This window comes from Anas platyrhynchos, chromosome Z (assembly GCF_047663525.1).
Source record: "Anas platyrhynchos isolate ZD024472 breed Pekin duck chromosome Z, IASCAAS_PekinDuck_T2T, whole genome shotgun sequence".
Classification (NCBI taxonomy): Eukaryota; Metazoa; Chordata; class Aves; order Anseriformes; family Anatidae; genus Anas; species Anas platyrhynchos.
Genome location: NC_092621.1, coordinates 84,269,971 through 84,297,616, shown reverse-complemented (window position 1 = coordinate 84,297,616; position 27,646 = coordinate 84,269,971). Strand labels below are relative to the sequence as shown.

Genomic DNA, 27,646 nt, shown 5'->3' with positions numbered 1-27,646 from the left:
GATAATTTAAAACTCTATGTTGAAAATGATTAAATACATGCTTCTGATGGAATCTGCATGTCCAAAGTGAGTAATACAAAATGGGGAAAAATGTTTATTCCATTAAGAGTATACAAAATCACACGAACAGAAGCATCAGTCACTTACAGGTGGACTAATGTTTGCAGCTGTTTAGAATATAGGAGGAAAACACTATTGAAATCACACCGTTCTTGTTCTTTCACTGAATGCTCCATGTTAACAGAAGAATCTGTTTATTTAATTACTGATGGATCAGGTAGTTTGAAGACTGTCATTCTTCCTTTTAAATTGCTCTCAAATACCTGCTGCATAGTGTGTGAATTTTTTGATGGATTTTATGGCTGTAACACACACTGTGATTCTTTAATGACAGCTGAAAATATTGAAATACTTAGGCAGTTCATGTTCAATTAAATCTAACTTTGTAAAATTGAAATCTTATTTTTAATATTTTTTTTCCATTTGTATTTACTAGACTAGCGTTAGCTTCCTTACAGCGATCTCTTGAACTATGAGTAAAAGCACCAAGGAAGTTTCTCTTGGTAACTGCTTAGCGTTGTTTTAATTATAGTGCCACTATCAATTTAATTTAATGTTTTAAAATGAATTTATAGTAATACAAATGTTGTGTTCTGATAATTACACTTTACAGAATTTAAAATATAACCTTGGCACATAATTTAAGCATAAAACTACTTGTGTAAAGTAACCTGAGTTACTTAAAGTGTATGCGTATTTAAATATATGATTAATTAATATTATGGACAGTTAAATTAAAGGATATTTTAGTATCAGTATAGTTTAGTTTTCTGGTGTGAAAATGTGGACAGCATAGTTTTAAATAAAATGACTGACGGTTATTTTCTTTTTAGAGAATGATGCATATGTCATATATATTGGCTGCAGGCATCTCTCATTTTGAAAGGGAGATGGTTAATTGTTCACAGATTCTTCTTTCGATATGAACGTGACACCTGTCTCTTGTTCCCTGTTGAGTTATCCTTCACGTGCAGTGTTTGACATAATTTGCGGTGTACTTGTGCACTCTTCAGGCAAGTGAGAGGATTTTTGTGCTTGATATGGCAAGTTTCTCTAGAGATGATAGAAATGCTAGCTATCAGCAATTAGATTAGTGCTGTATCTGCAAGAGACTTTAGGAAAAATGAAAATGAAAAAAAAAAAAAAAGGAAATGCAGAAAAGCAGATGTTATTCTAATGCTTCAAAAATTGATGATTTTAGGAATGTAAGGTTATTTTGAACAGGAAAAACTGTGTGACTGTAATCTGTTGTTTTTTTCAGTGTATTTTCCACCCCTTTAGAGGCTGATTTTGTTTCCCTGTTCACTTTGTGCATGCATCACATGTTCATGAGTTGCCAAAATGTATTCAGACAGCCCATGTATTTTACAATAATCTTCTCAAAACCAAAACCAAAATTCATTCTTCTGGTTTGTCCTGGGAACTGAGTAATTCTGCACAGATGAAAGGCAGATCTAATTCAATTCATGATGCTTTTTCCTTGGCTTAAAGAAGAAGATTTTTTAATTTCTGAAAAAAATTATGCTCTTGGGATTTTTGAAAAAGGAACGTAAATTTAAATGTTTTGTGAAATAATTTGAAAGAAATTTATTCCTGGTTCAAAGGCATTGCGTAGACTAGAATTACAGTGATTGTGAATGTGACTGGTGAGTTTGGAAGTGAACATGATCTTTGAAATCTGTGGCTTCATTGCTCTATTGGCAAAAAAAAAATAAAAAATGCTGTCAATGTCTGCTAGGTGCACTGTGTGCTTCATACGCAAATGATCTCATAAAATGGATATCCTCAAGCTGTAGCAGGTTTGTTGAATGAGCAACTTGGCATGATCATGGAGTCTATTTATTAAGAGGCAGGTTTTGTCCTTCTTTCTTTTTTTTTTTTTTTATTATCTTTTGAGTTATGTGGTTAGGGGTTTGTTTGTTGTGTGTAACTGAGAACACCAACATCAGTAGTGCTTTTTATTTATTCCTATTTTTACTTAGGATCCATGGCATGTTATATGTTTATCAATGAAGCAGCTTCATGTTTATATCTTATATAACACATTGCTATACCATTGAAAATAATGGCTTGCTTTAAAGAAAAAGTCCAAAGTGAGTAGGGGGAAAGGTTTAATTTAAAATGAACATGAGCAGTGCAGAGTAAATTCATGGTAGAATAAATTCATGGCATGTATGTACGCTTGTTTGAAGTGTTTGGTGCTCACATGTATCTTGGACATGCTCTGCTCCTAACAGGCAGAGAGGATGGCAATTCCTAATGTCAACAGTAACACTGGTATAATAGAGTCCATCCACAAACATGCTTCAGAAAAGGAAGCTGAGGTCATCATATGCTTTATTTGCTGTGGTATTTCAAAGCAATAGAGAAACACAGAATGGTTGAGGTTTGCCTTTGGGAGTAGCACTTCTGAAAACTCTTGTCCGGAGCTGGGTCATCTCGAGCAGGCTGACCAGGACTGTGTCCAGTCAGGTTTTGAGCATGACCTTAGTGTCTCTAGGCAGCCTGGTGTAGTGTTTGGCCGCCCTCATACAAAAGGTTTACAAAAGGCTTTTCTCAAAGTCTGCTGAGCAGAAGGGAAACGAATGCTGAGGCATCTCCTGAAATGGGAAAAGATGGTGAAAAAAACAACAGGGGGCATGGAAAACTGTCTTTACCTTTTACTAGGGTTTTGTTTTGCACTTGAGATAGATTTTAAAGTGTTACTCTCTAATCAATTTATCATGGTCCTGTTTACATTTAGTATGTTTTAAAATTAACTTTCAGTTAGAAGTGATTGCTTTTGTAAACAGTTGTGAGAAATTCTGGTAACTGAAGACTGAGGTCATTAATCAGCTCCATGCACCTGTGGGATAAAATCAAGAGCCGGTAACTTTTTGCACATGACAGATGAATAATCTAATATAAAACTTGCTCTAGAAATTCTTGCATAATATTTGTTATATAAGAATTAACGAAGAGCAGTATCAATCTTTCTAATACTATCCCCAGAATTAAGAGCAAACCTTTCTCCTTTGTGATTCTAGATTTTTCTTATAAGCAACTTTTGCTCCATTTCCCTATAAAACAAAACTGGATGAAGGGACAGCATAGGGAATGAGATAAAGTGCTGCAACAAATTTTGGCAGACAGTTTGTAGAATCATCACAGAATCATAGAATGGCTCAGGTTGGAAGGGACCTTACAGATCATACAACTCCAACCCCCTGCCATAGGGATGCCACCCACCAGACCAGGTTGGCCAAAGCCCCATCCAGCCTGGTCTTGAACACCTCCAGGGATGGGGGCATCCACAGCTCCTCTGGTAGCCTAATTGACCAAATTGTGTTGAGTTTCAGTGTAACTTCTATTCTAACAATTCTCCTCTAAGGTGTTAATGCATGTGGAGAAACTGCAGGTATGTACAGGTGCCTAGATCAAATGAAGTGTATCAGTAGTAGTGCCAAGAAAGCATCTCCTCTGGGAGTCTGCTTAAATTGAGACAGCTCTGATTACTGGGAGTATCCTTTGGATTTCTAGCTAGCTGTCTGTTTGTGGAAGAAACTCAATTCATCCTCTGCTGTGTAGGCATGTGTCAGCTCTCTTGGACTGAAGAACATCCTAGTCAGCTATGATGGATGAGGCAGAACTGGACATACCACATGCTATGTTGATGCTGCATGAGTAGGCATAGTTCCCACCGTAAACCAGATCCTTCTCCAGCTTGAATAGAGCACTTCTTTTCTCCAAGTCCCTGACATCCATTGTCCTTAAAAATCTGTAGTTGGCAAGCAGTTGATTTGCTTATTTCTTAATACCCCAGTTCCTCCAGCTGCTCCTCATGACTTGTTCTCCAGACCCTTCACCAGCCTCATTGCCCTTCTTTGGACACCTTTGGTCTTCCATCACCTATCTTCAGCAGAACAGCCCTGTTGGTACTTGGCTGAGGCTTTGTCATAAAACTTGAATCCATTCAGCTCGTGGGAATGCTTATCCCAATGGTACTAACTGACACATTCGTTTTCTGCTTAAGTTTCTGATTTAGCCATCCACATTTACTTTTCCCAGTTGTAATGATGCTGGCTTTATAGGCACTTGAAGATTAATTTCTCAGTTACTTTACTGATACTCTTATTTTACTCAAAGATGCTAAGACATATTTACCTCTGAAAAATTGTTCTTAGTGATTTTTATGATATTTGCATTAAAAAATTACGTTTTTTGTTTTTACTGGGTTGTTGTTGTTTTATGGTATGTACTCACAAGACAATATGAACTGTTGTCTTGTGAAAAATGACAGTTGGATATTGTTGTTTTCCCCATTCTAGAAAAACTTTCTTAAGATAATAGTTCATATATGCTTCCTTATTATTTATGTCAATTAGGAATAGTTTCCAGCACTTGTGAAGTTCTGCAAGTCCTTCAGCATCATTGTAAGACCAGACTAGGTTTACAAATTATTGATGAATCAGATCTGTATCTCTTCCTGATGGAAAGGGGAAACATTTCTGAAGAGTCTGTTCTTGAACTGTCCCCTTAAGAAATTCAGGGGTTTCAGCTGCTGATAACTCAGATTTTGTCATCCATCTCCTGATGACAAAGCTGTAGTAGGCCATGTTATCTAATTGGACAAAATTAAAGTATCTTCTATTGCTAATAGAGGAAAATGGCTACACTGCTTCACCAGTCAGCAGACAGACTTCACTTCGAAAGCTGCCTGAGTTTAATTTTGTTTTCCTTGGCACTCGGCTAGTTTATTATGACAGTAGGGGTTATTCTGGGTCTGGGCTTTGTCTTGTCATTTTCTGACACTTGCCAGAGACACACTGACTAATGGTGACGGGAAAGCACTTCTTCATTTTATCTGGTATTCGGTGATACCAGCTCCTAAGCAAATATGCAGGCTGCAGATGACTTGGGCGCTATGGTGGATACTGCTGCTCATAGGGGAATTATTTTTAGGAGATCAGTGAGGTTTAGTGGGGTTTGTCTTTTTTTTCTGTTTGCAAAGATATTTCTCCCTGTCTGATATTTGATAAATTAGTTCAAGGTTCAGGTGGATTCTTGACAGGATTGGCACTGTCCAGTCCCCATTTGATGGGATTTCACGAACTTTGAGGACTTCTGCACGGATTACTTTCTTGCGTTTTTCCTTTTACATCAGCCAATGGTGGAGCTAAAATGTGAACAGCATGTGAACAGCAATTTGGGTTGGACCTGATGATCTCTGGAGGTCCTTTCCAATCCCTACAATTCTGTGATTCTATGTCAGGTCTCAAAGATAGGCTCGATTTTTTTTGCCTTAGGCATTGACCGGGCAGTGGTGGGATTTGCCATTAGAGGACATGGCCTCGTCCTGTTTTCCAACCAAAAAGCATCACTGCTACTCTTCCTTTGAAACTGTATCCCACCCCACAGCTGGTTTCTCTCCTGGGAACTGTAAGTACTGATTGAGGTTGGGTTAATGGACAGTAGACCTGTAGCAGTACCTATGAGCTCGTTACAGCTTCTCATCTTGCCACCTGGGTATCTGACTTGGTATGTGCTGTTTCTGTCTACTCCAGCTACTTCTCTGAGCTGCTAAATGCCATCACTGGGGCCTCCACCAAGCTCTTGGAAGGTCTGAGCAGTAAATCCATGTCTAAAATTTAAAAAAATTCACCTTAGTGGAAGTACTGCAATCTGCTATCATGGACCAGAAATGCCACATTGCAGTATCAGTCATCATTCCCAGCATAGAGTTCTGCATTGTTGCTCATCAGTAACAAAACAAAACAAAAACAAACCAAACAAATAAACAAAACAAACAAAACAAACCAAACCAAAACAAAAACAAACAAACAAACAAAAAAAACATAGCTATGACATACTTGGCCAGGAACACATTTTACTTTTTTTTTTTTTTCCCCTTCTTACACAGTACTTAGACAAATCAAGACAAGTGGAGAGTATCTTAAAGTAGCATGGAACAGCCCCCAGCTTTGCCGTAGGTAGGAAAAAACAAAACAAAACAAAAAAACAATGATGTAAAACAAAAGTTAGGCCTCATAGTATTACAGATACTTTCTGAGTGGAAGACCAAATTTTTGTTGTGTTCAAAACTGGAAACCTTGAATTACTCCTCAACTGGAATTTTTCAGTCAGACGCAGTCTCCGAGATTCTCAACTATGCATATTTGTATATCTCTTTGTTCCTCGTAGAAAACTTATTTGCCATCATTTCTTTTCATCTTGTTCTTGTATCAGAGATTATGCAGTAATGTCTCTGCTGAGTTAAGGAGCTTCTGTGAACCATAGCTGTAGGGTTGTGGGGAGAGTTTGGTAATAATGTAAAGTATGCGCATAAGCATATTAGAAGTAATATATTTATATCTTTAATATATTTATATCTTTAATATATTTATAGGCCTTAGTAATGAGGTCTAAAAGTTGCATGTTTTAGCACTCGACTTCCTTCTCAGTATATTTTTTATTTCCATCTCATCTTTGCCAATCTTTGTTATGCTGCTTGTACTGGATTTTGGTTTAACTTTTTCTGGGCTTATAGGTTTGCCTGTTGAAGGTAGGAAGCCTTTTCATGACCAGCACATATAAAAATTATTACAAATTATGAAAGAAAATGCTTTTAAAGAAGCAAGGAAAGGTAGAGAATCTTATTCAGGGATTCTGAAACATTCAGGAATGAAAAATCTATATTATTCAGTGTGGACTTGAATTTCCAGTTTTTGGAAACATTTAATCTAGGTCAAGCCAAAATGATCTTGATTAGAATTGCTGATAACAATTGCTAATAAAAAATGTCCATCCAACTGCAGACTCTGGTGAATAATTTTTCTTATGCTACTATCTTGGTATTATGTGGCTCACTTCAGTACAGTTACTTGTTTGCTTGCAGCAAGAAAATCTTTTCAGGTATGGTATGTTCTAATAGTACTGTTTTAATTGGGGAAGTTTTATATTGGGAATGGATCGGTTCTTCCTGGTTTACAGCTTTTCTATTGAAAACCAAGTTATTTCTGGATGTCAGAAAATAATGTTGTGGGTTTTTTTGTTTGTTTGTTTTGTTTTGTGTGTGTGTTTTATTACACACACAAAACAAAATTTTTTATTTTATCCAGGTAACTACATGCAGTCTGGAAAGCTTCTTTAGTTAACTAGGCTTTCAGGCTTACATAAATAAGCACCTGAATTTTATAGGCTGTAAAGGAGAGACAATTTAGGTAATATATTTAGAAAATATTTTCCTCCGATACCTATCAAGCTTCCATTTATAATGGATGTTGCAATGGGTAAATGTTTTTTGTTGTTTGTTTGTTTGTTTTACATTAGTTTTCTGAAATGGTAATTTGCAATGTCAGTTTTTGAATTAATTAACACATGGGCTAAGTGCTGTGAAGGGATGCTTTGGTTGCATTCAGGTATGTACACTTTGGCCTGTTTTGCAGGCTTAGGGCGACTTTGGTTGAATGCTTTCTGTCATTTGCTGCTGAACAACAAAAAATGTTTAATATAGAATAAAACAAAACTGCCACCGGTTTTCTACAAAAGATGCCCACGTTTCTAAATCACAAAATTAGAATGTTTCCTTAAGCATTTTCTGTGACAGAAATGCTATCTTAAAGAGAAAGCAGTATGAGGAGCCTTTGTTATTATCTGATAGTTAGATGTCAAATCAAAAGTGTATATATTTATCTAGCATATGTATTTAATTTATTCCTAATTTCCTCTGTAATGTTATCTCAAATGGAATTATACACAACCCATCATTGCCTTCATCTTTAGCAATCAGCTTCTCCTGAAAAGTCACACGCAGTGGTAAGGGAAGCTTTTGTCCTTTGAGGCTGCTGATGAAGGGAAAGACTAGGAAAGCCATTAGGGAAGAACCTAGTCTAGACACTATTTCCTGGCTTAATGAAAGATAATGAATAAGGTGCTAACAAAAATGGTTCCACAGCAAATGGCTAAGTTGGAACAAATCACCTTTCATGGAGAGGAAAACCTAAATCTTTAACCAGCCAAATTTTTAGCAAAAAGAAGCTTTGCTGAAAACAGGAGTGCTGGGAAAAAAATAAGTAATGTTAAGGTCACTGAAGTGATGTATCAGTACTTACGAACTTGATCAAACTTGTAACTCAGCAGTTGAAATACCTAATACATGTATAGTACTTCTAACCATATGTTTTCTATAACACGGTTTTGAATAAGAAGTATATTAAAAAGATTTTTAAAAATATGTATATATATATTTATTTATATAAATATGCATATTTTTATCAAAGCAGTACCAGACAAAAGAAAACAGTGGTGACATTTATTTGGACTTTCCAAAAAAACTCTTCAACAACTCTTTGCAAAGAGGTTGAGGCAATATACTTTGAAGGGTCAAAAAAGGAGTAGGCACTGGAAAATGCTTGAAAAATGTTTGGTCTAAAGCTCCGTGCTTGTAGATTGTTGCATGAAGGTAAACTGTTGTGTCTGTTAGAAACATTGAAAACCCCAGAAGGATTTGGCACAATTACAGCAGTTTCTTTTCACAGAGCAGAGTCTAGGTGTGAGCTTTTGATTTTTGGTATAATGAGGGAGGATAAGGACTGTGGAGGGAGGGGAGCACAGCACATGGAGCAAGGAAATGTGACGAAAAGAGGAAGGAAGCCATGGCTGCTTTATTCAAGCATAATGTATGGTCTGGATGGAGGAGGGACCGTTTGTTTTTATTTTCTGCTTGCTTTACTATCTTAATGTCTGTAAGTGACACTGCAGAAGGAAAATTTTATTCTAGATTTCATTGAATAAATGGTAGCAAACTGAGCAAACAGAATATGAAAGCAGATGGAAGAAGGAACAACTTGATCAAATCTCTTCTGATTGCTTTGCCTATGTCTGTGTTTGGTTTCCTCTGCTGCCAGACAGGGCTACTGCTTCTTCTGAAATGAGTGATTTGAAATGTACTTCTGAAACCAAAACTTTCAAAATGTTAATATGCTTACATATTTTACTATTATTTGTTCATCTATTTGTTACAATTTCAGAAGGAAATCTTGCAAGCTGTTGAAAGTAATCAGTTTTATTTTATTCGAAAGCAACTGAAAGCAAATGCTCATTTTCAGTATCAAAGAGCAACAATAGTGCAGATGTCACAAAAAATACTCCAATTATTCCACAGATGTAAATGAGAGTACTGCTTTTTAATTCTTATGGGTTATTTTTAATCAACAGATTCAATAGCTTTCACATGTAGTCAAAAAGCTCAGCAAAGAGGAGGCCAAACATTTTGTGCACTTCTATCTCTTACTTAACCACAGTGTATTTCCTGACAATGTAAACTAGATAGTCACATGCAGAGTATACTGACATATGTAAAAGTGTGTGTGTGTGTGTGTGTGTGTATAAGATTAATACTAAATTTCTGCCGTTTCTTCATTCTGCAGAAATAATCCTGAATTTATAGTTCTTCATAATCAAGACATTTCAGACTAGCATGCATCTGCTGTTGCCATTATGTGATAAAGAGCTCATATGCAAAATCTTTCACAGGTCATCTGTACATTTTATTCTAAATCTTTAAGAGCACAGTTGAGGTTTTTTACGTCCGTTGTAAGTACTCATATCAAGCCAGTGGGAAACATCTGTTGTATGGCAAACTAACAAAGTAACCAGTCCCATCTGAAGCATGTATGTGGTCAATCAAAAAACATGTTATTTGCAGATATAAAACGCTACAATAATTTCTGCATGTTTCCAATTTAAAATACCAGAATGTTCTTTTATTTTGATATTGAAATGGGTTTGCCTTTTACACCTGCCTCATTATTTAGGGAGCAAGGAAAGTAGATTGAATGAGAGGAAATGGGGTGCACAACTCTTTCACTCCCAAGTTCATCAGTTCTTCCAAGCTTGCCATCAGCCAAAACACTAGAATAAGAAGTGTTGCTAAGAGTGTAATGATCACGATAACTCTAAATTAGATAGGTAAATACTTTCAGGGATATTAAAAACTGTTTATCGCTTGACTTTATTATAAATTTGAAGCACAGCTAGTTCCCACTAATTGCATAAGGAGTTGACAGACACTTAGATATTCAGAATTTTCAAATCTCTTTCCTTACTTTATAAGCAGATGTTTGTAAAGCACTCTGTGTAGTTGAGCCAGAGTAGTTTGCCTTGGCAAAAGAAAATGATCTGAAAAAGTGAGGTTGAGCCAGGCAATAAATGGGGTGGAAAACTCTGCTTATGCAATACTCAAGATATTGCTTCAAAAATTTTGGTATTTTTTTTCAGAAGCTGTGGTGATGCCTCATGCTATGATATCAAACCTGCAGTGTTGATGTCTCTTGCATCCACCATTCAGAACACTTTGATTTAATTTCATTTATTGTATGGACTATGAAAGGAATGCCATTTATTTCACCATCCCGTCTCCTGACTAAGACCCCAGCATGTGGACAGTCAGTGCAGACAGATTGCCAATTTCTCTTTACTGCTTTTATACAACTCTAGTTACAGTGCCCTTTTCCTTAGTCTACTGCAGGAAATGTTTGCTTATGTGAAGCCATGGCTCTGGAAAATTGTAATTATTTGAAGACACTTCCTTTCCAGGTTTTGCTGGTATGCCTGTGTTTACATTTTGATATTGATGCATTTGTTTTATGTTGGGGGGAGGGAAGTGCTTTTTGTTTATCTTATCACCGTATTCTGGCAGAATACTGAAATGAAACATCAAATGAATAGAGTTGTAACCTGTTGTTTAAATGAGACAGATATAAGCTAGATTGAAGTAATATTCATATGCCTTCCTAAAATATGCCTATAGGAAAATGTTATATTTGTGATGTATGAATAAATAATTTTTATTGTTTTTGGAAGGGGGGTTGTATTACAGCTGTTTTTTTAAATATATATATATACATTGATTAATATTTTCAGTTTTGGCACTGAACAAACAAAATCAGATTTTAAGATCTGTTCCTTTGAAGTGCTACTCAGTTTCTGCAGCGGAGAGTTCCTTAAATCTTTCATATCCCCTGAATATATGGAGTAAAGTCATGCTAATTGATAGATTTAAATTGTAGGACAGGAGCAATGCCATTAATTTCTTCAGTTTGATTAAGTGAGTAGCTTTGAAGAAAAATGTTGGTATTCATGGTGATGGAAAAGGCAATGAATAGTTTGCAGATGTTAGTAAACTCCAGGCTGTCAGCTTGGGACAGGTTGCTGCATGAACCTGAAAATTTGTTTTGTGTTTTCTAAGAATATAACACAGCTAATGTTACTGATTCTTATCTCATAGCCATAAAGCGGTAGTCTGATTTCAAAAGATTTGGTCAGAAATTTGGTAATGCCATGGGGACTATTATCAGTTTCACTGTGCTTTTCTGTTTTATAGTGTTTTTAATCAACTGTGAAAAATGATATGGTGTGTGAATGGTGGCAGTTTTGGCCATCCTATTAGTCTCAAAGCATCATCACTTTTCTCACGTGCTGGAGTGGAACTGCATCAGGAATACTTCATGCTGTGGAAGAATTCAACCTGCCATAAAATTAGACATTTTTTCCCTTTATCTGCAGCTATGTACCCAGTATGTACCTAGCAGTGAACTATCTTACAGCCCTCTTACATGCCCAACATTTATTTGGCTGTAAAAAAATAGTTTGTTCATCTAGTTGTTGAACTGCTATATCTGGAAAACACTGTGAAGTGTCCGTCATAGTACAGAAGACGCAGGTTCAAATACTTGCCTATATTTTTACTTTGGTCAGTCTCAAAGGGCTTAGCAGTGAACAGTTTTATGGCAGAGTTTCCAAACTGGCTCTAAAGCCAGGGTTTCCAGCTATTCCTGAGTTGTTTTGGAATTTGAAATTCATCAGTTCTGCTGTTTGTTGATTGATGGTCTAATAAAGCATCGTTGTCCATGTGTGATAATATGACTCTATGATCATGGCCTTGCATGGTGTAGCCCTCTAATGGAAAAGGGTTCAGTTAACTTATACCTGATAAAGCAACTAACTGGTATTGGGCTCTCTCTTTCCTGACTTCATGCTCTTGAAATAGTCTTCTTTTAGATTTCAGATAATTTTGTATAATATGGAGATGGTTCTTAGGGAAGCAGGTCTTTAAAATAGGAGTGCCACTTTCAGGGGTCATCATAAGTGTGGCCAGTGTGAGCTCCATGTTCAGTTCAAATAAACATTGCATTTTCTGGGCATGTTAGGACATCTCTTCACATGTTATGAGTCAGCAATGAGTTGTAGCTGCAGATTCCTTCTTTTTAAGGGTTGACTGTTGAAAGCCTTACCAGGGATGTCTCACTGAAAGTGAAAGCAGCTCATGATGTTGCTCACATTGTTCAGTAAGAGAACTGCCCAGGGGAGTTTAGTATGATACCTATTTAACAAAAGAGTCCAACTGATGAACCGTTTGGTCATTGAGACCTTTGTCCCGACCTTTTTCACATGGAGTGTTTACAAGACGATCAGTGTCTTTGCCCTCTCTATCAAAATTCACTGTCTACAAGACTTTGGTGTATGTGCACTTTCCTTTAAAGCAACCTAATTCTGATATTATGGGAAATTGTATAGTCTGGCAATTAAGTCATAATTTAGCTAAAGATAATATTCTAAAATAAGATGGTGACAGATCACTACTAAAGATTAATTCAAATGAATTAATTGAGGAATTGCCTTCCCACAGAAGTTTTTACTTATGCAAAACAATGGTTAATTGCTTTTATGCTCTTTGTCTGGAATCTCAATATTTTTCATAAAGATATAATAAAACAAAAGTATTTTCAGGTTCTTCCCTACATTTTAGACACCAAAAATAAAGGCATGACCTTACCTCATCAGGCTTGCTGTCATCACCCATTAATAAACAGCTTTGTGTCTCATAACAATCTCTAGTTGTGATTAAATTTTTATGGCTACTGAGAACATGCAGCCCTGTTTGTTCTTGACATGATTAGGTACAATGTGGAATTTAGGAAAATTTGTTTTTGAAACAAATGGTTACAGCAATTGTAGGATTTGATGTATTATTATATTATTTGATATTTGATTTGATTATTTGATATTTGATGTATTGATGACAATTATAGGATCTGATGTATTTTCTCAAGTTTCTTGTCCAAGTATTTCTAACTTTAAGTTCGTTACTGCGGAATGCACAAAAGTAGTTCTTGGTGTTTTACTAGTTGCCATTATAATTGTTAAGTTTTGAAATTTAAAATGTTGGTCAAAAATGGTTCACTGACAGTTGGATATATTATGTCAACCTCCATTTTTACTTACATAATTCAAATACTGCTTGTCTGATGCAGAAATACTGCTTTGACTGCCTAATACTTAGGGGTAGTTAATATCTGTTGGTTTTATAACATTTGTGTAACTGTTTATGGCCTGCAGGCCTCCTGTTACATTGCTTACCTAAACATTTCTAGTCTCCTTGAGCAGCTCTCTGAATGAATAACTGATTAGAGTAAAAGTTAAAAAAGAAAGTGAAGTTCCATTGCAAGAAAAAAGAAGGAAAGGTGAGAAAGGGAGAGGGAGAGTAACACAGAAATATTTATAGCATTAATTTTAATTCATAGCATGTGTTGCCCCTAAGAAGGGAAGTGAGAGAGGGGCACCACAAGGAATAATCAGGGAGGAGACTGTGTATGTTGGCAGACATCGTGGTTCTTCTTGTATCTACAGCCTCTTGAAGAAAGTCAAGAAAGGGGAAGGAAAATCTCAGTGTTCATCACTTCCTTTAGAAGTCACATTTTATCTTACACAGCACCCTGATGAATGTCAGTGCCTAGGCTGAGCCTGAGAATCAGGCCAGTAAGATTTTTTTCCTTATTTCTGGCCACATTAGATACTGTGCATTGCAGAAGCATGTTAAGGGAGGTGAAGAGCAATGGGAGTCCTCCAGCTGCTTGGGCTCAGCACTGCTCCTACCCCTCGGCTGCAACCCAGCCCCATGCCCAGGGTCCTGGGGTCCCTTCCCAGGCTGGGAGATGCAGCTGCTGCTGTCCCCTCTGCAGGTTCAGCTGGTACCAGGACACATAGATCCTGATATGATCAGCCACAAAGGCTGCCCTGGTCAACAGTACTCACACGTGGGACTCTCGTGGAGATAGCCACAGGCGGCTGAGCCCCCAGCCTGCTCTCTGTCAGGTAGAGGAAGGAGTTCACCAGTTCAGGTCTGCAGAGCTCTGCCCTTCCTGCACCCAGATGGCCTGGGGCCTTTGGTCACACCTTACCAGCTGCAAGGTTCATCCTTCCTCGGTGAATGAAGGGTGACGTGCGGGTAGCTCATCAGCCTGCCCCTTCTGAGACAGGGGGCCTCCTCCTGGTGAAGGCCTCCTGGCTTACATGCCCTCTGTAAGGTAACCCCACTAGGATAAACGTGTCTCATTCTCTCCTGCTCTTATAAAGAAGTGTGGCTGACCAGATGTGGTTCCCATCACTGCCTCCCTTTCTTGCTATCCCTCCTGCCTTGGAAGATGGTCCTTGACCAGGTACCCTTAGGGGAGCAGACTATCTCCTTCTACATACCCTTACAAGGCAGGGTGGAAATTCAGTTTTTGTTATGTTTGGTCTTGTAACTGCCTGTGGTCAGTAATTTTTAAGAATGAGATAGACAGCGAGGGATACACAGAGGAGTTAATCCATTAAAAGGAAGTGGTGGATGACTTCTGTTCTAGTGCTACAAGGTCTTTTGATAGTTTCAGACATGCTCAGCAGTTACTTTACAAGAACAAAAGATAAATGTTGAGAGATTTCAACATCTTCCCTCTCCAGTCAAAGCTCATCTAACCATTTTCCCTGAAGTACAGTAGTTTTGAAGAATTTAATTTCTTTGGAACTGGTGAGCATCCTGCTATGTGGTTTGGCTAGCACTGGATGTGTTGCAACAAAGGTTGACATATTAGGCTCAGGTGCAACTCCGCAATTACAAGAGTAAAGCATATATTAAATTTTTGTTATTTTGTGATTTTCTTCATGCTTTCATGTATTAATACGTTAAAAAGAAAATAAGGTGGGCACTAGGTATAGAAATAACAAAAGTTTCCAGTGGTGTAGGACTTCGTGCACATAGTCCAACATATTGCTATCACACTGCTGCTGCATTTTTATTTTTTTTTTTCTTACAGGGGAGCTATAATCTTATAACAAAGTATTAATGGCACTAGTCTTAGAAGACTTGCATCCTAGCATAAGACTATCTAATGTTGGTGCTCTGTATATAATATCTGAAGCTGCTGTATATATAATGCTGTGTATGTATAATAGATACAGCCATTCTAGTATTAAAATTAAATGTGATGTTCAAAGCATGAACTGTATAAATCTAGCAGGAAATACAATTTCTCTCCTTTGTCATCTGAGACAGAAATGTAATTCCTATTCACATGCTCCAGAGACTTCCTTTGCTTCTTACTTAGTTTATTTATTTATTTATTTTTAATTCTCTTGATACAATTTACACAAATAACTACTCTGAGAATCTTGTCTTTGCCCCTACCTGCAGGCAGACCAAAATTTATGTATTACAAATGAAGGGATATAACTACATTTATTGTCTTCAGGATATTTTTCACCAATCTCCTTCATAACTCTGTGTTAACATCGCATAATTTGCAAAGCACTATAATAGCCACCACAATTGTATCACATTTATGTTTAGTCAATGCCTAGATTGCCACTGATGAATAAATGCAGGGTTTAAGAGTACTGATAATTACTAGTTCAAACAGCACTGCAAGGTTCAGGGTTTTTTTGTTTTGTTTTTGTTCTTTTTTTTTTTCTTATTCTGCTCTAGCAGACCAGGAATGAGTGTGAATGCAATTAAAAATGGAGGTTAACGTAGTAAATACAAATATCAAAGAATCATTTTTCAAACATTTTCTTTAATTTACAAATTTAACCATTGAAAAGTCAAAAACCTATTTAAAAAATGAAAAAGAACTAAAACGGGATGCTAAGGAACTGTTGTGCTGAAGACAGGCATGGGTTCTTTGGTGCTGGACTGTTAGTTTTAAGGTGAAGGAATGGGACACATTCTTGTCTTAATTCAATCGGATGATAATACCATAGAAAAATACACCTTACTGAAACTTGTTGTAACAGTAGCTATTGTATTTTTATTTGTTTCTCCTCCAGAAAACAAGTTCAGTTGGAGCTAGTAATGCAGATTTTCCCTCTGAGGATCCCGGAATGTACCAGTTGGACATTACTTTAAGAAGAGGACAGAATTTAGCAGCAAGGGATCGTGGAGGTAAGTGTGTGCCGGTAAACACAGCCTTAATGTTGGGAAGTTTTCTGTCTGTTGGTTAAATTTAAGTGAGATTATTAAAGTTTCAATTAACAATTAAAGTTTGCATTTTGTGTTAGTTAAACTCTGTTTAAAGCTATGTAGAAATTCTGTGACTCAAAAGCACACAGTAAAAGGAAGTAAGGCCCACTAAACCCACACAGGAAGAGAAATAAGATTTAGCTAACATTGATTTAATTGTACTATTACCTAATTTGCCTTCATTTTGAGGAAGTTTCAAACTAATAAAGACTTAATTTAACTAAGTACGTTATTGCTGTCTTGTTCACTAGTTACTTACTTTGTTCCTTTACTGCTTAACATAAATAATGGATCTGTGCTTAAAGACAACAACTCTCTATTTGATGTGTACAGGTGTTACCTGTTGGCCAATCTGTGGATCACATGTTGGTGTTTTACAGTTTGCACTGGGACATGTACCACAAACAATTTCTGAAGGATATTTTGACCCACAGGAACACAGCTGGCTGTCTCAGTGACTCTGCATGCAACTTCAATTCTTATTTTAAGTTAGGTCAGCCAGTAATTCATTTCCAGGCAGCTATTTCAGCCTGATAATTCTGACTAACATATTGGGCTTTTGTCAAAACATATTCCTTGTGAGAGAGGAAAAGCAATAGTAGGACTGCAACTAAAAAAAAAATAGTATTATACAGAGTCTTTTTGTGTCAACTTGATGAGGTTACTTGGCTGATTTCAGGTCTCAAATACTCCCTGGTATTTCTCTGATATTTATGTCACCACAACTAAAATTTTAATATTCTCACTGTTGCAAGAACACATTTTTTATTTATATTCTTCCTCTAGATGTATTGATAGCTTATCAAGCTTTGCCAGACATTCATTAAAAATAAAGATACCCAAATGTTTTTGTTTGATGAGCTGGAGAGACATCCATATAACTTGCTCAGTTTCTGAATGATTTGTTGTAATTCAGTCGTATCTGCCATTGGTATTATTTCTAAATGAGCAAAAATGTGATTATAAATGTGTTGGTTTGTTTGCAAGGAAAAGAACTGTAGTTGCTTTTCCCATAATAAAGAAATCTAAAGTAAACAAGGGATGGGACATTTGTCTCCTGAGGTGAAAATCCAGGTTCTGAACCGAGTAGTTTTAGCAAGGCACTGTAAGTGTGTCAGGAAGAAGAGCTTTTATTGCAGTCTTGTGAACTGTACAAAATCCTTCAGGTCGGGAGGGAGCACACCTGTAGCTCCCCACTACTTGCTTAGGCTTCAGATCTCAACTGAGCTTGGGCTTCCAAGAGTCTTTATTTCAGAAATTTAGAGGAAAATATAAAAACAGTACCTTGTTCAGTGCTCCTTTGTAAGGCTCTGCCTGACAATTCTGGTGGCCTTCTACAAAAACGGTTACAGTACTGGTGAATAGGAGAAGAGCAACAGACATCATCTACCTGGACTTATGCAAGGCATTTGATAGTGTTCTGCATGACATCCTTGTCTCTAAATTGGAGAAACATGGATTTGATGGATGGACCACTCAGTGGGTAAGGAGTTGGCTGGATGGTCGCACTCAAAGAGTTGTAGTCAACAGCTCAATGTCAGGTGGAGATCAGTGATGAGTGGTGTTCCCCAGGGGTCGGTATTGGCACCAGCATTGTTTATCATTTTTTTTTGGTGATATGGACAGTGGGATCAAGTGTGCCCTCAGCAAGTTTGCTGATGACACCAAGTTGTGTGGTGTGGTCAACATGCAAGAAGAAAGGGATGCCATCCAGAGGGACCTGTACAGGCCTGAGAGATAGGCCCGTGCAAACATCATGGAGTTCAACAAGGCCAAATGTAAGGTCCGTGGGCCCAGTCAATCCCAAGCACAAATATAGGCTAGGTGGGGAGTGGATTGAGGAGAAGGACCTGGTGGTGTTGGTGGATGAGAACCTCACCATGAGCCAGCAATGTGCGCTGGCAGCCCAGAAAGCCAACCACACCCTGGGCTGCAAGGGGATTGCCCCCCTCTGCTCTGCTCTCGTCAGACCCCAACTGGAGCCCTGCACTCAGCTCTGGGGCCCGCAGCACAAGGAGAACACAGAAGTGTTAGTACAAGTCCAGAGGAGGCCACAAGGATGATCAAAGGGGTTAGAGAACCTCTTCTGTGGAGACAGGCTGAGGGAGCTGGGATTGTTCAGCCTGGAGAAGAGAAGGCCTTGGCGAGACCTCACACCAACCTCCAAGTACCTAAAGGGGGCTACAGGAGAGCTGGGGAGGGATCCTGTGTCAGGGGGTGTAGGGATAGAATAAGGGGTAAAGGTTTCAAACTAAAAATGGGTATATTTTGATTAGATGTAATGAAGAAATTCATTACTCTGAGGGTGGTGAGGCCCAGGCTGCCCAGAGGAGCTGTGGCTGCCCCATCCCTGGCAGTGCCCAAGGCCAGGCTGGATGGGGCTGGGGGCAGCCTGGGCTGGGGGGACATGTCCCTGCCCATGGCAGGGGGTGGCACTGGGGGGGCTTTAAGGTCCCTTCCAGCCCAAACCATTCTGGGATTCTGTGATCCCAAGTTAAAACCTGTCCATTCATGACTGAATGTCCTTGCTGCCATGTTCTGTGTTCCTGTTTGTTTTCTCTTTCTTGTGGTGTTACTCAGACTGAGGACATTGTGAGCAACTGTAGAACAGGAATGAAGGGAACTGCACAGGTGTTAAGCAAGCACTTGGAGAAGAGAATTTAGATAGCTGCTGGGTGGAAAGTGCACAGAAAGGTGTTAAATTTGGAAAGTCATTTCTCTCTAAATCCTCTCTAGAGTGTAATACTTGATATCTTTTATTTATTTTTTCAAGAATTCCTGTGGTAGCACCAATGTTATTTCACTAAGAATGGGCATGTAAAACTGAATTCTTACTAGAATTTTGTCTGGGTGCAAGAGGAGATTCAGCAAGAACAATTCACTTATTGAAATGCACAGGGAAAAAAAAAAAGAGTCCTGTTCTGAAGTTTTTTGTTCAAATTTGTTTTGCCTCTGAGAAGGATGTGAGAGGGAAATAACATGTGCTTGTCACATTTGGCACCTGTTTAAAGCCCCTCATGGAGACAGAGTACTGACTTCACCCGGACCTTTGGTCTGAACCAGGACCAGCATTTTTGTTGCATTGCCTGCATTCTGAAACACTGCTTGTGTTAGGTGTTTTGAACCGGAAAGTGATTATGGGACAGTCTGTGGGAGGCACTGTCTAAGGGTATATATCAAAATGCTAAATGCAGCTGCTAAGACAGTTGTGTTGGATATTAAAATCAGAGGTTGGGAGATTTATCACAGGAGTGTCACAGAGAAGTCATAAGCTGTAAGTCTGCAGCAGCCCAGTAAGCCTTTCCCCAAAAACTTTTTTTCAGATGCCCTGGAAAAGCCCTCTGCTTAAAACCTGACACTTTTTATTTACTTATTTATTTCCTGAGTGCTGTAAATCTCACTCCAAAAGCATACTTTAACTACTGGTTTTAAACTTATATTTTTGTTCCTTAATTCTCAAACTGCAGTTTCACATATCTTTTTAGAAACCTGCTTCTGAACATATTGCAGTCTTGGAATTCAAAGCTGAATTCTCCTTGCATGAATGTTCTGCACACTTTGTCTTACCCACATTTATAAAAAGACAGCATAACATTCTCAGAGGAAAGGGAAAAGATTGCAGCTGTATTTATGTGGCTAGCAATGCCAGCATTGCTCATGGCTATCAGTTGATAAATAGCACGGTTGGTAGTCACAACAAAGGAAGAACAGAACATTCTTTCTTCGTCAGAGGACCAACATCTTGCTGTTGTCTTCTCAGAGGGTTGAAAATAGGTCTTCATTATCACAAGCAATGTTTCTGTACCAATGTGTGCAGTATGAGAGCAGGAAATGTAACTATTCTTTTTAACTCCTCATCTTTATGGGAAAACCTGTCTTCAATCTGATCAAGCTTTCCTTCCAACAATCGCTAAGCTGTGGTACAATGGTGACATCTCAGCTTTGCAATGAGACGGTTTACAGTTTTCTTCTGGCAAAATCCTATAGTGACCACAAGTGTAGTTTTTAGAATTTGCTTTATTTAAACTCTTCCTGAAGTAAACCATATACTTAGTTAGATTTCAAAATTTAGTTTCCAATCCTTTTTCCTGTGAGCGCTATTGAAAATCGTTGGTAATTTTATGTTGTGCCTTTTTTTTTTTTTTTAGTTTTAATTTCTCATTTCCTTTTTGTCATGGAAAGTATTTGTGTAATATGTATATTTTAAGACTTTTTCACAAGAATTAAAATTTATATTTTAAAAAAATCTGTGATTTTTTTTGGCAGGTCTCTCGTTTCCATATAGGTTTTATGCAACTACTTCATATCAGTAACATGCCTTTATGATTTCTGTGCAATATTTTAAGCAACAAACAAACAAACAAACAAACAACTGGCCAAACAAAAAAAAACCAATAAAAAACCTGTGTCATTGATTCATTTTTGTTTTAAGAGAGACTTGACTTACACTGAGATGTAAACTGAAATGTTGTAGCACAACTGGTGGAAGTTAACTACATTTTAGTCATTAGTATTCTACCATTCTCTTTGGTCCAAGGAACAATATCAAAATATTCTTTTAAATGTTCTAGATACTTTTTTCTCACAGTCTTTTCTTACTTCACTGGCATCAGGAAGCCACTCCCTTTAGTGCTCATACTGCACAAACTTTGGAAATAAATAGCACAGATTAATCCCACTAAGTCTAATGGTTTGCATGGTGTCAGTAAACAGACTAGCTACATGATGAATTTGATCACTTCTGGTTTTAAAATCTATAAATTTTACTGGTACACATGAAAACTTATCTGTTCTTGCAAAATAGCAATGGAAAGTTTTGAGTGTAAATAAATTTTAATTTGGCTTTTTCACAATGATCGGGCAGTAGCTTATTTTGTGTGTGAAATCATCCAGGAAGAGTTCTTGAAAAGAGATGCTTGCAATGTCCTAAGGCCTTGGCCTGTAGTTGGATAATACCACCATACCTCTGTGTCTCTGCAGAAGACTATTTGACAGTGCTGCTTAAGACTTTGTAACAGAAGTGGAGTTTCTCAACTCTCTGGCTCTGGCACTGAAACCTGTACCTGAAATTTTAAGAAATAAAACAGAAATTTTACATTTTCAATATGAAATGTTTACCGCAGCAAGAAACTAGCTGTTTAAATTGAGCATAATTGAGAGAGATGACAGTCAAAACAAGGAAAAATCCAAATAACTGCAATAATGCAAGAATATACACATAGAGCTTGTATTTTGTCTGGTGAATTTCTCCATAACCATATACATTGTCAGGATGTGGAAGAGAAGAAAATACCAACATAATAAGAAGTAAATAATACGTAATTGGCTGCTCTGGGCTTGGACTGGTGTACGATTCATTGGGTTAAAAACTGGCTGGATAGCTGGACCCAAAGAGTTGTGGTGAATGGAGTCAAGTCCAGTTGGAGGCCAGTCACTAGTGGCGTTCCCCAGGGCTCGGTGCTGGGGCCACTCCTCTTTAATATCCTCATCGATGATCTGGACGAGGGCATTGAGTGCACCCTCAGTAAGTTTGCAGATGACACCAAGTTAGGTGTGTGTGTCGATCTGCTTGAGGGTAGGAAGGCTCTGCAGGAGGATCTGGATAGGCTGCACCGATGGGCTGAGGTCAACTGTATGAAGTGGCCAAGTGCCGGGTCCTGCACCTGAGGCGCAATAACCCCAAGCAGAGCTACAGGCTGGGAGATGAGTGGTTGGAGAGCTGCCTGGAGGAGACGTACCTGGGAGTGATGGTTGATAGTCAGCTGAATATGAGCCAGCAGTGTGCTCAGGCGGCCAAGAAGGCCAACGGCATCCTGGCTTGTATCAGAAACACTGTGACCAGCAGGGCTAGGGAGGTGATCGTCCCCCTGTACTCGGCTCTGGTGAGGCCGCACCTCGAGTACTGTGTTCAGTTTTGGGCCCCTCACTACAAGAAGGACATCGAGGTGCTTGAGCGGGTCCAAAGAAGGGCGACGAAGCTGGTGAGGGGTCTGGAGAACAAGTCCTACGAGGAGCGGCTGAGGGAGCTGGGCTTGTTCAGCCTGGAGAAGAGGAGGCTCAGGGGCGACCTTATTGCTCTCTACAGGTACTTTAAAGGAGGCTGTAGCGAGGTGGGGGTTGGTCTGTTCTCCCACGTGCCTGGTGATAGGATGAAGGGGAATGGGCTAAAGTTGCGCCAGGGGAGTTTTAGGTTGGATGTTAGGAAGAACTTCTTTACTGAAAGGGTTGTTAGACATTGGAACAGGCTGCCCAGGGAAGTGATGGAGTCACCATCCCTGGAAGCCTTCAAAAGACGTTTAGATGTAGAGCTTAGTGATGTGGTTTAGTGGAGAACTGGTTAGTGTTAGGTCAGAGGTTGGACTAGGTGATCTTGGAGGTCTCTTCCAACCTAGAAATTCTGTGATTCTGTAAAATAAGAGCAATCAGCCTTAAGATACACCTGATTCTGTGCAGCCATGAAACACTGAAAGCACACCTATGTGTAATGCAATGCACTTAAAATTATTGAAAAGACTTTTTATGTAAGCTTACCTACAGAGAATGTAATTTATGCTTGAATCGTGCATCACTATTGTAGGATATTGAAATTCAATCCTAAAATGTAGTGTGTAGAGGGTAATGATCCAGATCTACAAACTGTTCATCTCCACAATTCAGGTAGATTGGGATTAGGGAGTGAAATTTGCTTATTGTGAAATACAGCTAAGTGTATTACAGGGTTGAGAATGATGGGAACACGTCTGTGGAAAGGTGTGATGAGAGGGTTAATGGCATAAATCAATACTGTAGCACTTGTTGCATCTTCATGATGTGGGAAATAGTCACAGGGCCATAGCCAAGGAGAAAAGTTACTCAGAATATAACAGGAAGCCAGAAGCCAAATTGTTTCTAGAAGGTGTTTCAGATCAGTATTTTTGTGCTACTAAATGGAAACATTTTTCAAAGCATCTTTTTAATTCTATTTCTATTTTAACATTTTTGTTGTGTCTGGAATTTTAGAGCTATTTAATACAAAGGAAATCAGATATAAATTGGTTTTGAATGGAAATCAAAGTTCATATTTAGTTTAAATGAGAATATGCAAGAGTGTTAGCTTATTTTAAGGTGTTTCAAAGGGATTACATTGTTTTATCTGAGTCACAATTATACGTAATGCATTTTTATAAACTCTCCAGGAGATACAAAGGTCTGGAACAGCTAATTTTTGAAAGCTTAATTTCTTTACAACAGAGATACTGAGCGTATGATGCTGAAACAAGAGATCACAGCTTGGCTTGCTTCTTACCCTGGTATTCTTGTAAATGTATGTAGATGTGTGACAGCATTCATACATCATAAAAATATTTACAGCATGTTTTATTTAAAGATACATGGTCATTAGGTATACAGAGGTTTTTATTTGTATTTCACTAAATATGCCTAAAATTAAGGAAGAACCTGCTGCGGTTTTGTGTCTCTTTTCTGTAGAGAGATGTTAGCTTGGTTAAAGAGAATTACAGCTGTGGTCTTATTTCTAACTGTCAACAGATACAGATCAGCATTGCCCACTATAAAATGCAGACTGGGAAAATACATTTCAACTCTGCCGTAGCCTTGCTGCTGCAGTTGTTTTTTTGTAGCAGTGTGGTGGACACACAGTGTGGCACCACCAAGGAGCTGCTGCTTGCTCTCAGGAGGCTGGTAGTGGTGTGTTCACCTTACTGAGAGGTAGACCTTAGGCAGGATCCTGGTGGCAGTGGCTCATACCTGATGGTAACTGAGGAATAATTGACAGAAGAGCAAGGAGGAAAGAGTGAAGTGCAGATCTGAGAAATGGGAGGGCAGCATACCCAGAAGGGCAGAGGTAAGCACCCATCTCGTGTGTTGCAAGCAGCTTTGTCCTTCTGTCCTTCAGAAGGTGCCGAAGTCCACAGAAGGATGGGCTTAGCTGTGTTGCTTTGGTTCCTTCTGATCTCACCTCGACATTGTGCCTTCTCTCTCACTGCACTGGTTCACCACCATCAAGCAAACTCCTTAAGTCTCCATGCAGTGTTTTTCTTCTAATATGGCTTTCTGTTTCTGCTATAGCCAGGCATTCTTATGTGCTATTGGATATCCTCACTTGGAGGGTGATGGTATCCTACTGCCACTTTGAAAACTTCAGAAGAAACAGGTGCTCCTTGAAGTTGAAAATAAGTCATCGTTTTCACCCTACTAATCGCTTATTCTCCCTTGTATTTTGGTAAGCATCTGATCTGTGTTTCTCTTAACACAATGTGGTACTTGTTGTTATTTTTTCCCTCATTTCTCCATCACAAGAAGAAAGAAACATCTGAGGATACTGCACGGCAGCCTTATAAAAGGACTGCTAAATGCTTGTTGTGGTTTAACCCAGCCAGCAGCTAAACACCACGCAGCCGTTCTCTCTGGGATGGGGGAGAGAAATGGAGAGTGAAGCCTGTGAGTTGAGATAAAGACAGTTTAATAAGACAGGAAAATAATAATAACAAAATAATAATAACAATAATAATAAAATGGTGATAATAGGGAAATAATAATAATATGTACAAACAAGTGATGCACAATGCAATTGCTCACCACTCGCTGACCGATGCCCAGCCTAACCCCGAGCAGTCCGGCCCCCTCCCCCGGCTAGCCACCCCTATCTATTGTTTAGCATGACGTCAGATGGTATGGAATACCCCTTTGGCTAGTTTGGGTCACCTGTCCTGGGTCTGTCCCCTCCCAGCTCTTACTGCACCCCCAGCCTGCCCGTTGGCAGGACAGAGCAAGAAGCTGAGACGTCCTTGGCTTAGTATAAGCACTGCTCTGCAACAATTAAAGCATCGGGGTGTTATCAGCACTCTTCTCATCCTAAGCCAAAACACAGCATTCCACCAGCTACTAGGAAGAAAATTCTGTTCTAACTGAAACCAGGACAATGCTGTGCCTTTAAAGGGGAGTCTTTTACAGTGAGAAGATGGACTGTCAAGTCCGGTTCATGTCTCAAGTAAATTTATGGGATTATTACATAATTTGAGAACATGTCCTAGCATGTTCTCAAGCCACTCCTTGGGATCTTACAATTAAAAATTCTACAATTCCAAAGCAAACTTAGTCTCAGTTCCTCTGGAGACAGCAATAGTTGCTATGAATTTCCCATGGCAAGGTCTAGCCAAAGCTGCCTGTGAGTGTTGGCTGTGTGCCACGCTACGAAAATGGCAAATACGGGTATTTTTCAGCCACCACTGTCTGTAGGCTCTTACACTTTACCAGCTTCTGCACAACCCTACTAATCAGGCATCCAAATAAAATACTGAATTTTTGGAGCCTCGGAGTGCTTTGAGCCAGAATTTACATCTGTGAGTAGCAGCGTATTTAGTGCAGTGAAAATTTAAAAATAAAAATCCCCAAATGGAGTTTTATTTATGAGAGTTATGCAGATTACACAAAAATATTGGTTGATATGACTGAGTGGATATGAAACAGATATTTATGAAAGACAAAAATAACTTTATAGTTTTTTTTTTCAAACATATTTTGATGTGTTGCTTTTAGGCACCCAGATTTGAAAATGTCAGTTTGCAGTACACTGGGAAAACTCGTGCTGCAAAGGTGAGGATGTATTAAGGTAAATTGTGGGCTAAGTAAGAAGGCTGTGCTGCCATTCAGCGAGACCTGGACAGGCTGGAGAGCTGGGCAGGAAGAAACCAAATGAGGTTTAACAAGAGCAAGTGTAGAGTCCTGCACCTGGGAAGGAACAACCACATGTATCAGTACAGGCTGTGGGGTGACCTGCTGGAGAGGAGCTCTGAGGAGAAAAACCTGGGGGTCCTGGTGGACGACAGGTTGGCCATGAGCCAGCAGTGTGCCCTCATGGCCACGAGGGCACATGGGATGGATCATGATGTGCATTAAAAGGAGCGTGACCAGCAGGTCAGGGGAGGTGATCCTCCCCCTCTACTCTGCCCTGCTCAGACCTCACCTGGAGTACTGTGTCCAGTTCTGGGCTCCCCGGTACAAAAAAGACAGGGAACTCCTGGAAAGAGTCCAGCAGAGGGCAACAAAGATGATACGGGGCCTGGAGCATCTTCCCTATGAGGAAAGGCTGAGAGACCTGGGTCTGTTCAGCCTGGAGAAGACAGAGAGGGGATTTTACCAATGTTTACAAATATCGTAAGTATGGGAGACAAGGGGATTTGGCCAACCTCTTTTCAGTGGTTCACGGGGACAGGACAAGAGGTAATGGCCACAAGACAGAGCATAGGCAGTTCCGCACCAACATGCAAAAGAACTTCTCCACGGTGCGGGTAATGAGCATAGGAACAGGCTGCCCAGGGAAGTTGTGGAGTCTCCTTCTCTGGAGATATTGAAGGCCCGTCTGGACGCCTACCTGGGAAACCTGCTCTAGGGAACCTGCTTTGGCAGGGGGGTTGGACCCGATGATCTCTTGAGGTCCCTTCCAACCCCTTCAATTCTGTGATTCTGTGATTCTGTAAGTAAGTTTATCGTATATTTGAAAATCACAAGCATATAACAAGAAGTACAGCAGGCTTCTTAATAATTCTAGGTAATTTCTAGATTTTAGAATTACAGAATTTATTTCTGATTTTTACAATAAATTCTGTCTCTGTTGGAGATAATACTAGAATCTCTATGAATCTGAGTGGGCCAGAATTTCTTCTCCTGTAACAGTCTTGTTTGTAATATAACATATGTATATATGTGTATATATTCAATATATTAGGATCCTATAAAAATGCAATAGAAAGAAAACAGTAAATTTTTCCTTAATGTCTTTGGAAGAATGCTCTTGATAGATTGCTCACTTTTTCTAGAAACGACCATTTGAGCAGTTGTGTTTTACAGTTAAAAAATAAATAAACAGTTAACTAAGAACTTATAAGTACTTGTGCAGATGTGATGTTTGGGCTGTATGTTTAGTATTTTGGTTACAAGTCAGTTTTAGAAGAATAGAAGTAAAGAATGTGAAGGAATACTAATGAAACCTGAAGTACTCATACAGCATGTAACAAACAGTAAGAAATGATGCCACTAGGTACAGTGGTGTAATTTGTGATCATATAACTTGAAGTACGATACAACTTGAGATTCAGAGGAGTCCATCACTCTGAAAATATGTTCTCTAACATGTGAAGACAGCATTTTATTATTTTTTTTTTTTTTTCAGTTTTAAGGTACCATTGGCCTCCTGGGCTCGATCCTCTGATACAGTATGAGAAAGCAAAACTGAAGTTTAAATTTGGTTGTAAAGGTTTTGTGCCCATACAC

General features: G+C 38.8%; 1 protein-coding gene across 14 annotated transcripts in view; it reads left to right on the top strand.

Moving 5' to 3' along the window:
- MCTP1 (multiple C2 and transmembrane domain containing 1) overlaps positions 1-27,646 on the top strand; it is a 271,275-nt gene that overhangs the window by 74,978 nt on the left and 168,651 nt on the right. For all 14 annotated transcript variants that reach the window (XM_072031696.1, XM_038169782.2, XM_072031693.1 and 11 more), the window contains one exon: positions 16,183-16,297. In XM_072031696.1, the coding sequence (XP_071887797.1) occupies positions 16,237-16,297 (61 nt within the window). In that variant the 5' untranslated portion in view covers positions 16,183-16,236. The remainder of the gene's footprint in view (positions 1-16,182; positions 16,298-27,646) is intronic.